The following is a 19444-nucleotide window of genomic DNA, read 5'->3' on the forward strand; positions in this document are numbered from 1 at the left end:
GTGTTTGAATTTGTAGCTATAATGCTCCAAAAATCCATCAGGCGTGACAGCTTCGTAGTGTAACACAGTCGGACGAAAAGATGTTGAAAAGAAAATCAGTTGGAGGTCAATAAGCCCAACCAGAATTCATACTTTAGGTAGATTTTGAGTTTTTGAACAACCTATGCTCTCTTATGGGGTCATCTGGACCCCATAAGAGAGCACGAGGGTTAAGTCTGCAGATCCCTAACCCCCTAAAAGATTTTAATGCGATTTGAACACATGCTCACTACTTTTTTAAATTTAATACATGATATCAACTTTTAGGCAAAGGTAATAGTGGCCGGTATCTAATAGACGCCAGTCTACTATAAACGCAGAGTCTAACAAGTGTTCGGTACTTTAAATGTTGATCTCTAAAGGTCGACAGAAATAACTGGACCCCGTACCATTCCTTACTGGACCGTCAGTGGAAACAAGGCTAGGCTTAATAGACACTGGTCTCCTATAAACACCAGGTCTAACACATTACTTTCCCCAACAACCTTTTTTTTCATAGAGACCACGAATGCATTATAATAGTGAGTAGTGAAGGAATTTGGACGCAACTGTAGATTTGGACAACCCAACAAAATGGAGACCATTCAATATATTGCACTAAGTAGTAAGTGATTTTAGACACAACTTAATTGTCTGAAATAACTTTTTACTTCAGTACTTAATCCAAACTGGATCCACTGATACATTTCCTCAGGATTTGAGAAGCAGTAGGACTGGTAGATCATTGGACCGGCATTGCAGAGCAACATGGAAAAAGTACAAAATGTCCAGACAAGTAAGAGCTGGAATATTCCCTCCATTCACTTTGTGTTCTTATCATTTTCTCAGAAATACACCGCGTTCTGAAGATCTGATGTCATACCGGTTTGCATCTTTAATCTGACCAGGGACTAAAGGAAATAGCTTAGTCGTAATTAGCTCAAATGTGTGTTTTTCGTCAGGTTAAAATACCGGTAACTGTGACATCCAGTGACCCACCTCCTGGTCCCTAACTGGTGCTTTTGGGCACTATTTATAGACTGCTGGTGAAGACCAGCTGTGGTCTGTTCCTCCACCTGTACACAGAAACAAAGCTAAAGGTCAGTGGGCTGAAGTTTGCAAATGGGTGATGTCTGCTCCTTCTACCAAAGCTTTAGTATCTATTTTTTTCTTTAAAGCTCGGAGGTTGCTGTGAGAGGTAATCACTGCCAGCATGATTCTTGTTCGGGGACCGAACTAGCAACCCTTGGGATGAAAGGACGTTGTGTTTTTTTAAATTTTCATGCACAAAAAAGGCAAAAGCCGTGTCCTTGCTGGTTGTTTGGATGGTTATTTTTCTCTCCGCCGGATGTTTTTCCTGGTGCGGGCAGATGCACAGACGCTTTTCTCACCTCTGGATGATGTTTTGTGTGTTTTTTTTTTTTTTTCTGCTGTAGATGTGAGACTGCTCAGATCACCCAGTTGCTATGGCATCATGTAGTGACAATTTCCTCTGAATGAATTATACCAAGCAAAGAAACTTGGAGGAGGGGGGAGGAGGTGGGGGGTAGTGATTTGCTTGTTATGAAGAACTGAAATAATAAAGGGGCAGAGGTTTTAAACAAAGAAATGAGAGCTACGGCTTGTAGGGATTTACTTCTACTCTTTTGAGAGCACACTCAGGTTTATAGAGAAACTCTAACAAACAGAGTTGTTCATTTACCTGCTCGGCTGCTTAAATCTAATGAGGGGGTAAAAGGAGAAAGTCTAGACGAAGCGTTGAGAGGTGGCTCAAAATAGAAGGGAGCAACTCGTCTCTATGGAAACCAGCAGGCGAACACAGTGGCACACGCAGATATGTAGGGATGAGGATGAAAGAGACCGAGAGAAAGGGATGGAGGGAGAGGAGAGAAAAAGACGGTGAGCTTAGCAAAATGACGCGTGTCACAGCTGTAAATATCGCCACGTTTCTGTCGGCGCGCTCGCCTCCCCTCTGAACGGATTGATTTTACATCAGCGAGTGAACGGACGAAAAACCTCGGGGTGTCATTTCCACAACAATGGCAGCAATTAAAAAGCATCTTTGGCTTTAAATGGTTATTTACAACTCTGACACTGAAATGAGAGGAAACTATTAGTTTAAATGGAGCTGTCAACACTTGAAGTCAGTGTGTTTGGAAGCAGCAAAACTATAAAAATGTCACTGCTCCTTTGTCCCTCCTGAGCTCCTGTAATTACCCAAATTTTACAGAACGTCTGCAGTCATTTTTTGATTTTCTTTTCCTGTAATACAATTATGAAGTTGGAGTTCTGACAAGTTCTTTCACCCCCAAGTCACCCAAAGAACTTGCTTTGAGAAAGACAAAAAGTCGAACAGGAAGCCTGCTTGTACGTCAAAATGAAAGCCTCTCTGAAACCCTGAACTCTGTTTTATCTACTGCTACTTTTACACTTTTATGCTTGATATTAAGCTTAAAGACAGATTTTCTTACAACTTACTGCAATAAATAAAGTGCCGTTTTGTTGGGGTGTCCAGGAATTTCTACGAAAAACAAGTGTATGCATCAATGCTTACTCAACTGGCTAACATGGACCACAATGAATTCCATTTAAGAGATTTTTTATTTTAAAAGAATGGTATTGGCATTAAGTTAATCGAGATAATCTGGTTGATTTACAAAATAAAAGATTTCCGTCTCATGAAAAAAAAAAAAAAAAAAAAAAAACGTGTATAATTTATTAGTTCTTCCGCGGCGCAGTGGCACGGGGTGGTTGGGGACCACTGAAGTACACCATGCAATCACCATTTACAGCAGACAAATTAAGCTACAAGTAAGCCTTATTCACATGCACCTGTATGGGGGAATTGACCCATTAGACTGCTGTTGGGTTATGGGATGTCTGGGTCAGTGGACGGTCATAGACGGGTCTCGTAGTTCCCCTTGAGGCTCATACATCAAGGGATGTCATGAAAATGGGAGGTATGATTGTTGGGTGTGAAGTATTTGTGAGGCTAATAGAAGTTTCTGATATAGTAACTGCATGTATTTATATATATAAAAAAAAAAATATTCTGACAAACACGTTCATTTTCAGACAGAAAAACACTAAGTTCATGCTATTTCTATGGATAAAAGGACGTTACTGTCTGGAGGTCGAATGGATGCAGACTCTTTTCTCCCGTCTCCATCGTTCCTCTCTGTCATTTGAAGAAAAGTGGACCAAAAAGAGCTTTAACTCTCAAGAGGCAGACTGTCGTCTGGGCTCTGGTCAGATGTCACCTGTCCTTTCAAATCTCAGCGGGGGGGAGGATCACCACGGAAAGATCGGGAATTCTAAATAATGAGCTTTGACAAGTGAAGACTACATTTTCACCTAATGATTTTTCTGTCAAATCTCATGAGTTTGATTGAGTAGAACGGTCACATTTTCACTACTTTTTTAGCAAACACCAACAGACTGTAAATAGGTTTAGGTGGTAAATATAAAAGTCATGAAGTTTCCTCTATGTGCAGTTCAAGTATTTGGATTGTAAATGTAATTGGTTTATTTATTTTTGTCAATATTTAATATTTAAAAATGTGTGTTTACCAATGGTAATCACTGTTAAAAGAACTTCAAAATAAAACCCAAACATTCAGATTAAGAGGCAAAATGACGATATAATTTGATGATAGCTGGAAGATTCCAAGAAAGTGCACAGGTCAAAAGCTGAGCAACCCCCCACCCACAGCAGAGATTACCCGACTGTCAATTCACACAAGGGAGAAACCGGCGCCTCTTTCAGAGCCCAGATGGAACGCTGCAAAAGCTCCAGCGCAGGAAGAAATGAAAAGGTCAGAAGAGAAAGCTGGAACGAGTTTCAAATTTGTGCGGTTACTGCAGAGACGCTGAAGATCTCAAAATGCTGTTAGATGAAGCCGAAATAGCTGATAACTCAGGAAGCAGACAGAAGGGGGGAGAAGAAATGGACAGGAAATGGAAAAAAGTACAAAAAACATCATATTTGACTGAGTTTAACATAGAAAATTGATACAAATGATCTATTTCTAAAGTCAAATCTTTAAGGAAAATGTGATTTTTGTGTGATCCACTATTACTAATTATTAAGACTCCTTTTTAAACAACTTAAAAAAGAGATTTGTGAGTTTCAGCCTCAGTTTTGTGTTACTGGTAACAGTAAAAGTAGCAAACATCAGTTCTGAAAACAGTTTTTACAAATGTATCAAATTGGTCTCCAACTCATCTTAATTTAGTCTTTGTAACAACTTGTTGAGGGGGTTGGGACCCATTGGAAACAAATGTAACAATTTAAAACATTTTTGATGCACTTTAAACTGATCTTATTTAACCTTTTAACACCAGATTCAAGTGGATTCTGAAGTGGTGAAAAGCAGCTTTGCACCAATATGCAACACTTTACAGCAAATGTAAACCAATGGATTCAGATGTACAGCTCAAACCCACTTCTATCAGAGTCAAAACTTGTTGAAATTACATTAATTGTGCAAATAGGGAGTTAAGTTAGTTCAAAGGGGATTTGTTTCAAGGCTCTGTTGATAGTCGATTTGAATCAATCTACGCTTAATAGTCGATTCCTAAAAATATAAATCGATTTAGCACATAAAGCTAAAGTAAACTAGCTTGATGCTAACATTTAATAGAATTTCCCATAAGTTGGCTAATGCTAACACTCTGTAAACTTAAACAAACATTGCTGACTAAATGAACATCTTTATTTACTCACAGGCATGAATTTTATAAACTATTTTAAGGACATATTTTTTAAAGTAACCATTTGTGGTCTAAAACACAGTTTATTTGTTGCCATTTCTTGCTAATTCTTTGCTTTTTTTTTCTGGAAAAAAAAAAGTGTACTGCTGTAGTGCGAGCTCCATCTAGTGACCAAACCAAACCTCCAGGAGAAGCAGAACAATGTTTACAATGTTATTGATCTGAACATTTTAGTTAGAAATTCTCCTTTTGAGAATCCATGTTACACTGTATCCTATTGACAAACCCATTATTTCAGTCAACAATCATCCTGCAGCACTAGCCATACAATAATATAATCTCAAGTTTTCAGAAGCTCTGCCTCCCAACTTCTCCCCAGCTGTGCGGTGAGAAGAGTGCACCGCCCCCATAACCATCTCCACCCCTGAGAGCAACCCTTTACATAGCCGTTACTGCACCCATGTGAGGACTAAACGGCTGATTAAAAATGATTTATGTCTAATTATGTCAGTTATGATTTAATCATCTTTGTCTGGACACATTTTTGCAACGCATTCCCAAAACAGACCCTGATCCTGTTACCCACAATGCCATCTGCTAAGTGAGAAAACCCTAACTGTTATAGATTTAGTACATTTCCTTGCATATTTTTTTTAAATTAGCATCAAAATGGTTTATTCATAATGCCCCCTATGAAAGCAATAATCAAAGAAATCCAAATCTGAAATTTACAAGATTTACATTTGTTTAAGTCTATGAACTGGTTAGAATTTTAGACTTTAGTTTTTGGCCTCAAATGCGAATTAAAAAGGTTAGAGTTGCGTAGATCAAATTTTATTAATATTATTATTATTATTGAACCTTTATTTATAAAGTGGAAAAAACTCATTAAACTTATTTACAGATATAAAACCACAGATTCGTTGTGACCCCTGCTGAAGAAATTTGGGTTGAGTGCCTTGCTCAAAGGCACCACAGTTCCCTATATTTTCCAATGATTGGTCGACTCTGTTATTTATTTCTTAGGGTTTTTGAGAATTACATTCCATTTACAAATCAAGATCAACGATTCACAAAGTCTAAATGATTTGTTTTTGTTTCAGAACTTGTTTTGGTAAACTTCAGTTTTTATTTTTTCAATCTACGTCAATGTGAAAAATACTTGTTAGCTTTACTTTGAAAATGAGAAACTTTACTGGCACTTTACTCTGAAGTTTTTAGTTTTACTTCCAGTGACAGTAGCTAATTTAGTTTGTTTGGTTACTATAGTTTAAATCCAACATTATTCTGAATTTTAGAGCAGTAATTACATCATCTGAAGTTTATATATATATATTTATTCTACTAGATTTATTGGTTGTGAATTAGCTATGTCGTAAAATGCAAATAATCATACTCAAATTTTTCTGGAAGAGATCGTGAAAATCCTAGTATTTGGATACTTTTGCAGCCCTAATCTTTCTTGGGTCTAACCTGCAGATCTATTCACATGTATCAGTTTGTATCTAAAGAGTTTAAATGAACTTCAATAACTCAATCAAGGACACACGTTCATGTTTGTGACTAATCATGTCATTTTGTGTCCAGCCTTATAATTCATGTGTTTACAGTGTTTTAGAACATTTACACATATTCTAATTAAGAGTTGAACAATTGTAATCTTTAAAAAATGCATTTTATTGGATTTTTCTTTAAAAGTCTGTTCAAATTAACCTATTAAAACTACAAACTGATTGTTTTCTTCGTTACAAAAGTATGAGATCATAGAGTGATCTGACCCTCTTTTTCTGTCGCCCCGCAACAGTTGAGAACAAAAAACAAATGTGAGATGATTTCATGTTTCAGCACATTCTGAACTCACACTCACTGGGTTTGTTTAGACACACAAAAAACAAAAACAGAGTCACGTTGTGATTCATAAACATCTGCCCACACCTTCCACGATCAGTGACACATCCACATCGCCTCTTCTCTAACAGCCTCTCCCTTCACAGGTATCACCACAGTGCTGACCATGACCACCCTGAGCACCGTGGCCAGGAACTCCCTCCCCAGGGTGTCCTACGTGACAGCCATGGACCTGTTCGTCACCGTCTGCTTCCTGTTCGTCTTTGCCGCCATGATCGAGTACGCCATGCTCAACTACTATTCCTACATTATACGCAGACCCCCTCCTAGGATGCAGAGAATGGTAAGGCCCGCAGCAAATGTGCACCCGCTGACTTGCATTTGCATTTCATTTTTTTCTTAGAAATAGCTGTTTATACTGGACCTAAAAGGCATATCATTTATATTTTTTTGTTGGAATGGTGACTAGAGTACAGAGGAAAACTCCAGGCAAATATCAGGACATAAAACAGGCAGCCGTTCAGACTGTAAAGAGACGCCAGACGATCTCAACTCAAGGCTGCATTGAATTTGTGTAGGAGCAAAGTCCCATGTCTGTGCCCAGAAGCACACAAGTCTTTCCACGATAATAATACTTTTAATAAAAAAGCTTTTTGTTGGGGTCGTGCACTACTGGCTAGCTTTAGCATGCACAGCACTTAACAATGTGCTATATTGACATTTTAAATTGAGACAAATCTGTTTTTTGTTGCATTAGGACATGATAAAAAATAAAAGTAATCGCTTGTTATTTGAGAACTAAAATACTTTATTTCACAAACTGATTGAAAATATTTGGGAAAAAAGGAAATACATAGCGTATCTTAATAATATGAAGAAAAATAGTTTGATAGCTTGATTAGTCGATAAAATATTCTGATTACTTTTCAACAAATTCTGTCAACTTTGACAAATGTTCAACAAAAACTATGGAAAGATGTGCTCTGATAGCTTTAAAGTATGGGCTTCAAATCAAAATAGATAAAGACATAATCTCTAAACTTGACATTTCCATTTTGTATAAATATTGTTCAGATTTTGGGGAGTTGCCATAGCAAGAATGAGCTTTTCACTGATCCGCATGTTTGGCCTGGCAGTTGTGCTGCCACAAAAGATTATTTTAATAGTTGACTAATCACCGATTATTTTTTTTGATTAGTAAACTAATCAAGTGGATGTAAAGCACACATCTTATCCATCATTAGCTTTAAACTAACTAAAAACTAGATATAAAGCATTACCTGCGATAATGCTAGTGTGGATGTTGTAAGCTGAAATTGAAAGCTGAAGATGCTGAAATTAATAGCTAAAATCGCTGAAGCTGAAATATTAGCTAAACTCCAAATTTGCCTAAAAAACTGAAAAAATACTAAATTAGCCAAAACAGCTGGGATGTGGTTGAAAGATTAGCTAAACTCCAAATTAGCCTAAAAAACGAAAACATTCTAAATTAGCCAAAATAGCTAGCATGTAGCTGAAATATTAGCTAAACTTCAAAATAGCCTAAAAAAATGAAAAAATACTAAACTAGCCAAAATAGCTAGTACGTAGCTGAAGTATTAGCTAAACTCCAAATTAGCCTAAAAAACTAAAAAAGCTTTAATTAGCCAAAACAGCTAGCATGTAGTTTAAATATTAGCTAAACTCCAAAACAGCCTAAAAAACGTAATAAATGCCAAAATAGTCAACAAGCTAGCAGAACACCATTTTAACATGTAATATGAAGTAACGACTAATCAACTTTGAAATGAGTTGTCGACTATTTAAATAGTCGACTAATCGTGGCAGCCCTATTTGGCAGTAAGTTTAGCGCCGGATGCAATTCCTTATACAACCCTGTATTTTATCCGGGCTGGGGACCGGCTCAGGAAGACCCAGACCACAGTAGCATGAATCGTCTTGGACGCTGGTTTTCCATGTGCCGGTACTGCACACAGTTAACCAAACTATCCATCCGCAGGTTGCATTTTGTACGATTCTAAGGCCCAATTAACAACCAAAAAAACAAATCCAGACAGCTGGAAATACTTTTTGGGTGTTCTCCACTTTGGCTCATCTCCATGAGTACATGTGTGCTGATTTCCTCTCATCTCCCTGAGAAAGCCTGATGTTGTGTGGGCGTCCTCCAGCCTGCACCTGCCGCGAGCTTTAGCGGCGGCGGCAGACGTCTGTTAGAACTGAGTCAGCCGCCGCTGCCTCCACCTCCCTCGCTTCATCTCCCCTCGCTATTCATCACATCCTCCCAAAGTACAGGAGTTCTGCTGAATGTGTCTCAAGGCTAGCGGCGCTTTTGTCTCTGGTTGGACAATTACGCTGCGTTACATACTGTACCTCCTCCATGTTTCGCTCTGTGCACCCCCTCCCCAAAAGGCATCCATGTGGCTCTTTTATGCCGCCCACTCCACCGATTCTCTCATGCCTACCACTCTTCTTTTAATGGAGAAGAAGAGGGACTAGAAATTTAGTTAAAATGAAACCCAATTAGTCTGTCCCACGTGATTTTATGAACATCAGGGAATGAGTCACTTAATGAAATTCCTCCAGACTTCCTTTTCTGTTCTAAACACTGAGACTGCTTTACGGTCAATGTTTCAGTTATTCAATACTTGTTTCTGAAAGATTTTCTATGATTTATTCAGCTCAACTTACTGGATGAATTGATTCAAATGAAGACATCTTCATTTCTTCAAAGCATCACTAGAAAAGTGAGATTAAGTCATTCCTGTTGGGGTTAAAAAAAAAACAATTTTGGAGACCCCCACTCCTACAAATGCCCCTACAATTGGAGGGGTAGGAGAAGAATTCAGATTCAGCCCAAATGTAACATTTTTGACTAACAATGGGGGTGCAGAGTAACCCAACAGTCTTAGTTGAAAATAAACCTTTTTTTTTCTTTGACCACAAATTAAGTTCTCCATTAATGGATGTTCAATATCGTAGAAGTAGGACAACACTATGACCGCAAGACGTTACAGTCTCCTCCCTCTTTGTCTTGCAGGCCTACTCGTCGTTCCACACAGCCCGCAGTCCACGACCCATGATACCCATGGGCAACTCCCTGTTCTGGCACGACTACGACGACAGCTGCCTGTACGAGTGCCTGGACGGGAAAGACTGCAAGAGCTTCTTCTGCTGTTACGAGGAGTGTAAAGAAGGCGGCTGGAGACGAGGACGAATCCACGTCAACATCCGCGAGCTGGATTCTTACTCCCGGGTTTTCTTTCCCACGTCCTTCTTGCTCTTTAATATCGTCTACTGGGTCAGCTACCTCTACCTCTAGTCCGTTGGGGCTGTTATGTGATCGGTGGAAACAGCTCCTGCCATTTTGCACTGCGGCTAGCGATTTGAGGTGGAAGCGGAAACGAATCGGATCTGTGGGACTTTTTTGGGGAAGAACCCCACTAGTGGAGTGATGAGACCACAACACTTTTGAGTTGCACTTTACAGCGTGTGGATCGCTCGGCGGCGGGATGACGAGTCGCCCCCCCCCTTGAATCTCGGACACTGCAACTGGGGGGGCGGGGTTGCGAAGCTGAACCTTTGGCCATTGAGACAGCAAAGCACCCATAGTGCCTTCTTTAGAAAGGGTGCGGCACCAACAGACGCAGCTTCAGAGTTCCCTCCATTATATCTTTATTACCTCATCCATCGCAAGCCGCATGTTGAGCTGATCACTCCGTGACTAACCGAGCCCGGATCACAGTTTAAACTGGGGACGTTCAAAACTCTACATTTTTGTAGCACATTAGTTTTAGTTGTTCCCTTTTATTTATATTTCTTTACAAGCTAGTAATGTTTTCTTGTTATTCTGCTAAGAATTAGTTGTGCTTTCCAGTCGCACAGGCATTGGTTGTTAGTTGTTTATTATGGGTTAGAGTCGAAGCCAGTGGTTGTCTGGTATAAACTTGTTTATTGAGTCAGTGAGCTTTTCCTTCATGATGTTTTTTGATCAAGTTTTCACAAAACAGCAAAAGGGGTCCGGGCGTTTAGAAGATTACGATCCAACACAACTGAATCACAACTGCATGAATCCACCAAGCCTAACAGTAATGATGCTAATCTCCTCCCCCAGTCCTATTATTATGTATGTTTCAGTACATGATTAAAGACCAGAACAGATTAGATCGTAGGGTAGTGCTGGTTTCTCCCTGAAAACAAATATAAATATTTAGTTTAATAAGCTTTTATCCTTTTTATACAGATTTTAAACTTTTAGAAATTATCTGTAGATTACCCAAACTTAAATTAAAAAAGTTTGACACAACCCTAAATGATTTCCAGAGACTTTATTCATCTCAGCCCACGCTTCGTTTTCTCTCCCCCTTTGTAATTATTTTTAATGTGCATTTCTGCATTCATAAAGAACCGTTTGAGTTTGGAAAATAAGGATGTTAATTGGAAAGCTGAGGAAAAGAATATAAAAACAAACAGTTTTTACATCTTTAGCGGTGTTCATGTTTTAAAATCTAATTTTTACAAAAAAAAACAAGAATTAAAGAATCTAAAACTTGAAAACAACTAGAAAAGTTACAGAAATTTAGTGCAACAAGAAGAAAAGCCACCCACTTAAATTGCAGAAATGATGAAGAGCCTTGGACACATTGTCTAGATCAGGAGTCTGCAACCTTGAACACTAAAAGAGACATTTGGGTCAGTTTCTTGACCAAACCCGAGCGAGAGCCGCAAAATTCTACTTCAATGTTCAGAAAAAACACACTTTTGTGACCATTTAGACATTAATTTATGAAATCTTACATTTAAATATGCAACAACTGAATTAAAACAGTTGTTTTTCTGTTTAATTTAACTTTTCATTTTGACAACACTACATACCTGTTCTTTTCAGAATAAAAGACCAAATGAAATCCTTCAACTGCATCAGATTTACTTAAGGTAAAAACTGATGTATCTTCATCATTTTACTATCACATCTCAACATGACAATACTTGTTGGTTTAATCCTATACGTGAACTTGTCTCCGGCTAGCAACTAAACAGTTGTGCAACAGAAGATCAGAACGCACTTTAAATTTATTCTAATAAAGACAAAAAAATACACTTTTAATATCAGTTTTCTGCATTTTGGAGGGGTGGTACAGCACACAAGGCCTCTTGATGTATTGTAATGTCTACAGTTGTACGAAAAATGTTACTTTATAAATTTAAGACCACCTCACTTGAAAAATCTAATGAATAAACCCATTTATACAAATTGTTAGCATTTTTCTTTAAAGGTAAAGAGCCACAATGGAGGGATAAATATGGCTCCGGAGCCTCAGGATGCAGACTCCTGATCTTGACCTTGAGTGTCACATTACGTGCTTTTATATTCTTCTTTTACCTTAAGGGATCGCCACAATGAATCCAACACATTCTCATCCCCAACTCGTCACATATTAACATTTGGCTAATGCCCCCTACGGGTCACTTTTTTACGTTTTAGGTGTCCCCAAGTCATCATTTTTTGAAATGCTGACTGTACGTAAAAATCAAGGGTTCAGAACCTTTGGGACGCTGTACCGGATGTAGTACCGTCCTCGGGACACGTCCAGAAGCGGTACCCTAACCCAGTACCTAACCTTAACCCCTGAGTACTGGTTCAGTATTGGTTCACACCCGGTACCACGTCTGGTCCGGTGTCTCGTTAGGGTACCAGTACTAGGTACTGGTTCTGGTTCGGAAGTTGGGGACCTGTGATTTAATGGGAACAGCCAGTTCGTCGAAAAATAATGAGTTGGGGACACCCAATACTTCAAAAAGTAACCGAATGTCAATATGTGACGACTTGGGAGTGAGAATGTTTTGGTGAATCATATGCCTCCATCTAAGCTCACATAACCACCTTTATCTCCTGCGATGTCCTTTCACCAACACCGTGTGTTCCTCCTCTCAATGTGTCCAAACCATCTCAACCTGCTTCCCTACGTTTATCTCCAAAACATCTGTTCTATGATGGATTCATCCCTGATCCTATCCATCCTGGTAACTCCCAAAGAGAACCTCAACATCTTTATCTCTGATACCTCTTGTCTCTCTCATAGTCTCTAAACCAATAACATAGCAGCTCTGACCACAGTCACACCACTGTCTTCCAGCTTGTCCTGAACATCTCCAATGTTCTTCGTTGCCACTCATTCCAACCTAGTTCTAGATTTACAAAGACACAATGCAACTCCTTCTGTCCTTCCATCACAGGAACTTAACTAAACAAAAGGTCATTATATTCTTTAAGAATGCTTTTCAAAAGAGAAATGATACACATTAGTAAGACAATCACTTATAATTGCTTCGGTCCCCATAAGAATTCATACTAAAAAAGAAAGACGGAATTTGGTGTGACCACTGAATCAGTTGGATCATTTAATTCTCAGTAAACCTGAAACCCAGAGAGGATCTGAAAACACCACCTGTGACTCCATGGGAACCGTCTAAGAGTATTTTTTTAGAAACCAAATTTACCAAATATGTTTGAAAACCTGATGAGGTCATTTGATGAAAGACCAAATTTACTGGTGTCACCATGATACAAGCTCAGTAAAATATCTAACAAATATCATGTAATGGTGCTGGTGCCATCCCTTCACAATACAACTAAAACACTGGTGATTCACAAAAGCCAAACAGTGAGACACTACAATCAGTGAGAAAAACACTAAATATTCACATACTATATATGACTTTCTGATTGCTTTTTTCCAGATAAAAACTAACAAGTTCACATTCAAAAGTACAAATGATGTGTAGTAAAACCAGTACAGTCTTAGTTTGACCATTTTTACTTTTCAGGACATTAAATTCTTGATTCACATTCCCTTTCTACTGTTTCACCCTCAGAGAAAAAAAGAAAACACTGTGATACTAATTTGTGCTAGTAAGTCTTTTCAACGGTTTGTTATAAATTTGGTTTCCTTTAACCTACTAGTACAAGTTCCTTTCAAAAATATTTCCACCAATATTTAACCTTCAAATATTCATTAAAAAAGTTCTAAATCTTAACTTTAAAAATATCTAAACCCAAATGAAGAGGTGGTGTGTGAAAAAACTGAAACCAAAAGTGTAAAGCTGCAATCGACCTGTTTGCCCAACGGATAGCAGTAAAACGGACTTTCCTGACTCAAATCGTTGGGTAAATGTCATAAAGGAAAATGCTGCTTCCTTTATTGAAGTAGCTTCTTAGTTTGTTTGCTAAGTTTATTCAGATCAAAACAACGCAGAACTTTCTATAATGAGTTTGTCACCCTTAAGTGCAATTATAAAATGATCTGAGAGGCTCAAAAAGCCAATACAGTCGCTTAAACAACACTATTTACCTACCAATAATCTGACTTCTCCCTGACCTAGAGTCCTCAAGCCTTTTGAACCTGAGAATCAATACCCCTGTTTTACATAATCCATCCTTTTTGGAATTGTTTGCCTTTCTGATTATTAAACTGAACAAGAGTTTATAGACACATATACCAAAAAAAACTACATTCATTCTGGGCTCGGCAATGCGCGTTTGAGCAACTACTTTCAATTAAAAGTCTATGTAAACTTGTGTATTCCACATTCAAAACTGTCAGATTGACGCATCACTTCTTATGTTTTTAAGTCAGTTTTGGGGCTCTACGTACAAAACACACCGCCACTGACTGCATGACAAAAGTCAAAACAGTTGAACTTTGACCAGTCAGGGACGTGGCTTTGGTAGTGTTGTATGAGTGTCCTTTTCAAGACACAGAAGTGCCAACCTTTTGAAAATGAATCAGGAGAAATTGATAATTGCGGTTTGTGCCCAGCCGGAATGAAATGACACCAAGGCCAAATTTGAATTCTTCCCCTACATTTAGCCCTCCAAACGGAGAGTCATGGAAAAATAGTGGTCATGTCCGAATCCTCTCCCAATCACTATATAGTGCGTTCGCCATGTTCTAGTGCTGTCCAAATCTACTAATTCCAAAATCCAGAGCACTCAAAATTTTCCAGAAGGCTTTGCGACAAACTAGTGTGCATCGATGCTCACTAGAGTACCGAGTATTGACCACAATGCGTTTAAATGTAATATTTGAATAAACGATTCACATTTTCACCATCAGAACACAATGGAGTCATAAATAAACATTATGAATTGTTCGTATTTATTGGAATTTCACTTTGTTAAATCAGTGACATCATATCTGGTGTTTAGAAAAATGAAAGAAAAGTAGTGAGCATCGTGTCCGAATTACCTTTAAAATCTATATAGTCTCGCACTATATAGTTTTTTAGTGGTTAGGGGGAGAATTCGGACACAACATCAACCTTGGTCAACAAAAGGTCATGTTAAAACAAAAAGCGCATCCACTTGAAAAAAAAGCACTTCTCCATGACACACCACATCGCAGCTCGCCCTACCGTTGAAGGGATACAGAACCCGAAGTCTATTCACTCTACCCTTTAAAAAACCTATTTCAGACACCCCTTTCCCTTCAGATGCCCCTACAACTGGAGGGGTAGGGAGAACCCGTATATATATATAGTAAGAATTCAGCCCAAGTCTTTCATATATTGAAATATATGGAAATAGAGTTGCAAAACAAAAAGCCTGGAGGAAGATTTCCACCACCAAATTTGAGTACATATGTTAAAAGCACGTTCAAAAACCAATTTTTAGTGCATTCTTGAACGTGTCATACATGCCCTAATGTGTTTGTTGTGTTAGTTTCATTGAACCGTACTTTGTGGTTAAGCATTCTTTTGCAAAGTTCAATTTGAGTATAAATAAACATGGCACTTGAGGTCACTTCAGAACAAACTCCGTAAACAACACAACAGCAAGACTTTGCTCTTTTTACAAATCAGAATCATGGGGTGCACTTAGTTTTTCCACACACTACTTCAACAATTTGATACATAAATAATGAGACGGTCAAATGTTTGCATTTAAATCAATAAAAGGCCATTTTCCTCATCTTGTTGACACGAACGACCAGTCGGCGTTCTCTAAGTGCTTAAAGGTGGTTTTAAACCTTAGATCTAAAAGAAGGCGTACTTTTTTTGTATTATTACTTCACATGACCACATATATATGGAAAGGATAACCGCACACAAATACACACTTGTGCAGGCGGAGCAAAGAGCAGTGTTGAAAAATGGATGATACAGAGTTTTGATGGGATCCAACATCCCACTTCACTACATGTAAGATTAATGAGGGAGGGGGGGCAACCAACACTACATGGAACATGTTGGTTCACAGATGTGTGGCGTTTTCACAGTCGTTTGGCCTTCAAACAGGGTTCCCGGACAACAACTTTTATGTATCCGATTATGGTTTCTACTTTCATACAGTAATGGAATGTATTTTAGGCCAGTACTAAAGCCATCTGGTTTCAATTCAGTCAGTTCAAGATGCAAAAATTAGGGTTTCCTCAAACTTTAATCTGAGTTTCATAGTCTCAAACAACAGATTTAGTCACCGATTAATTCACGGATTATCTGGCTTGACGCTTCCGTCTAGAACTGACTGACTTGACCGGAGTTCGGCCCACACCGCGGTAACTTTTCCTCACCTCTGATATTTCTACTACACTTTATAAGTGTCTTCGTGTAATGAGATACTTCAATAAAAACAGGAAAAAAAACACTATTTTCTACATCTGGATGGAAATCTTCAGGAGTGTTTCAACTGACGGGGATGTGGATTTCTAAAGCCTCTTTGGAATCAGAGTGCTAATCCAAGATCACCACAGCTAGAGGCGCCTTCAAAGACCGAGACCCTCCCACACACGCTAGTTTAGGTTGAGGAAAACATCAGGCTGGTCACTCAGCGGGTTTTTGTTTTCTACGGTCATTTTTGTTCTCTCTGGAAGACGTCCTTGTACACATCAAACAAATCCACCCTGATCTTGGATGAGTCCTCTTTTGTGAAAACAGGATCTGGAGGCATTTTCTAGTGTGTGATATATTGCTTATATAAATAAATAATGTTTTGGTCAAGTCCCACTGTGAAGACTTTTTTGTTACCAGATGAGGGGGTTTTTGACTGGTTTACAGTTTTCGCCTTGTTTTTATCACTGGGGATTTGTTCTATGAATAACCTATGAATGAAGTAAGATTAGATATGTTTTGGTAGTAAAACTCCTCACTACACACTTTATAAACTTTAGTCAACTATTGATCATTTTCACACTTTACTATCTTGTTTCAACTGTGAAAGTTTGAATCTTTGTAGAAAAATAGGTCCTGTTTTATAGAAGGAAACCAAAGATCTGATCGCTATGAACGTCATTTTGGGGATGACATTTATTTGACAAGATCAACAGCCAATCAGGATGCAGAAACCACTGAACTGTTTTATTTTCCTTTTTTTAAAATAAATCTGCGACATCAACACCGTGCAAAATGTTTGGCCCTTATTAGAGAACACCAAGATTGGCAAATTTGCAACTGGCGCCCTGTGCTCTTCACGAATAAAAGTGTGAGTAACGTGACGGTCTGGAGTCGCCGTGGAGAACGTTCTTCTGGTGTACCATCGTCCAGTAGGACTGGTTTGGTAGGGGGTCAGTGGTGGTTTGGATGGTGTTTCTTTGGATGGCTGTATAGCTCTCCATGTAGTCATCTGAGGTAGCCTGACTCCTTCTAAGAGATAAGATTCTAAGACCCATTGTGAAGACCATACGCTGGTGTGATTGGCTCTAATCCAAGACAATGCTAGACCTCATGTGGCTGGAGTGTGTCAGCAGTTTCTGATAGAACAGGGGTGTCAAACGCCAAATTATATAACCCTTTCTACCAGAGCTTTAGCTCCAATGTTGTTTTTCATTGAATAACAATAACTCTTCAACCGTCAACAGAATTCCAACAGATTCTGGCTCTAAGAAAAACGGCAACAATTCGTGTGGAGTCGCTTTTCTTCTTCCATTGGAATGAACTGCAAATTTTGCTCTAAGTCGCAATTATTTTAGCTTTAACTTAACTATTAAATACAGGAAAGTATGTGTAAATTAGTTTAAAAAATCAGATTCTAAAATTAAGTTTAAAGAATGGCTATTTTTGCAATATAAAGTTAAAGGGTGATTACATTTGTAAACTTAAATGTTTGGGGTGGTATAACAAAAATAAGATCAAACACCCTAAGGGCTCCTCTATCAAACATCTTTACGCTACGCTACATAACATGCTTTTCTAAAATCAGCTTCTCCACTAAAGTTTGAAAACTTTAGCTGAGTAACAATAACTCATGATGCCGACGTTTAGGGTAAAAACGTCATTATTTTTATTATGATTATTTAATCTCCAGCTCAATGACTTCAGCTAAAGTTCACAATAACCATCACGATGAGGGAAGAATGTGATTCCAGTGAACATGGAGGAACCCTGTCAGAAAGCTGATGGGAGTTCATCAGGAACATGATCTCGGATTGTCAGAAACGGCAACCTGACTTGTTTGAATGGAAATGGCACGTTGATAAGGGAGGTCAGACGAGTACGGAAGACTCCTGGAGCAGCATCTGAGCGTGAAGGATGATATTCAGAAATGAAAAGCTTCCTTCAACACCAGAACAAAGAGCAGAGGAAGGATCTTTTTATCCATTTTTGAAAAAATGTAGAGGTTTTCAAAACTTTATTACGTCAGATGCGGTCTGGAGGTTCAAAATCTTTTAGAAATATTCACTTTTTTCTGTTGGAGCTCTAAGAAACTAACAAACGGGGATTCTTGGTAAACTTGATAAATTCAGGGAACAAAGTTTGAAGACCTCCTTATAAATCTGACGATGTTATATTAAAAAAGGGAGTTTTGCTGAGGTCTGATTCTTTTTTCCAACATTTTATAGTGTATTTAATACATATAACCCTCCCTTTTTTCTATTACAAAAATATAACCTAAAACTTGCTCAATTTAGCCTTTATTTCTGTTTAACTTCTTTCCTTTGATGACTGAAAATGAAAACACAACTAACTTTAACAACTTTTAAACCGCAGGGTCTTAAGACTCGTTTCCACTCAGCGGTATGGTCTGGTATTTTGAGCGTTTCCGTTATTAAACTGACCTATTAAACAGTACCGAACCGTACTCCATCGGTAAAAGGTCCATTGAGACCCACATAGAACGTGACTTCATATTCCACCCTTCTGCATTCTGAACTATGATGGGAGAGGATAGACGATTGGTTTATTAGTGTTTATAGTGATTAACTTTTTCTTTATTTCTCTATTATTCTTATTTTTCTTCCATACGTTTTTTGGGCGTCCGTAACTCTTGACCTCTTTCAGCTGTTTAGCTCATTCAGCTATTAAAATATTCAGCTCTTTTTATGCTTTTTTTAAATTTACTAAGGGTTTTTTGGGCTATTTTAGGGTTTAGAAAATATTTTAGCCATAGGCTAACTGTTTTGGCTAATTTTGTATTTTTTCAGTTTTTTGGGGCAAATTATTAGCTTAGCTAATATTTTAGCTAAATTACACATTTTACTAGGTTTTTTTAAGGCTAATTTCGCATTTAGCTAATATTTTAGCTACATGCTAGCCGTTTTGGCTAATTTAGGCTTTTTTCAGTTTTTTTAGGCTAATTTTGAGTTTATCTAATATTTTAGCCTCATAGTAGCTGTTTTGGCTAAATTAGACATGTTGACAGTTCTTTTTGGCCTATTTGGCCTTTAGCTAATATTTCAGCTTCATCCTAGCTGTTTTCGCTAAATTTGGCCTTTTCTCTGTTTTTATAAACTATTTTGGAGTTTAGCTAATATTTCAGCTACATTCTGGCTGTTTTGGATAATTTCAAGGCAAGGCAAGGCAAGTTTATTTGTATAGCACATTTCATGTACAGAGACAATTCAAAGTGCAATTTTTTCAATTTCATTTTTTT

The 19444-nt window shown here is 38.1% G+C and overlaps 1 protein-coding gene and 1 long non-coding RNA gene across 12 annotated transcripts in view; one reads left to right on the plus strand and one right to left on the minus strand.

Annotated features, from left to right (window-relative positions):
- The window catches only part of LOC112160000 (gamma-aminobutyric acid receptor subunit gamma-3), a 135851-nt gene extending 119272 nt beyond the window's left edge, over positions 1–16579 (plus strand). Inside the window, exons 10-11 of the mRNA XM_024294298.2 lie at positions 6726–6922; positions 9617–16579. Coding sequence (XP_024150066.1) covers positions 6726–6922; positions 9617–9898 — 479 coding nt within the window. The 3' untranslated portion in view covers positions 9899–16579. The remainder of the gene's footprint in view (positions 1–6725; positions 6923–9616) is intronic.
- The window catches only part of LOC112160001, a 135367-nt gene that overhangs the window by 62968 nt on the left and 52955 nt on the right, over positions 1–19444 (minus strand). For 2 of the 11 annotated variants that reach the window (XR_004949179.1, XR_004949178.1), the window contains exon 3: positions 1018–1094. The exons of 8 other annotated variants lie outside the window; for them this stretch is intronic. This is a non-coding gene — a long non-coding RNA (uncharacterized LOC112160001). Of the gene's footprint in view, positions 1–1017; positions 1095–16950; positions 18090–19444 lie in introns of those variants that run through there. One more of the 11 variants, XR_004949183.1, reaches the window with a different exon arrangement.

Source organism: Oryzias melastigma, linkage group LG2, assembly GCF_002922805.2.
Source record: "Oryzias melastigma strain HK-1 linkage group LG2, ASM292280v2, whole genome shotgun sequence".
Lineage (NCBI taxonomy): Eukaryota > Metazoa > Chordata > Actinopteri > Beloniformes > Adrianichthyidae > Oryzias > Oryzias melastigma.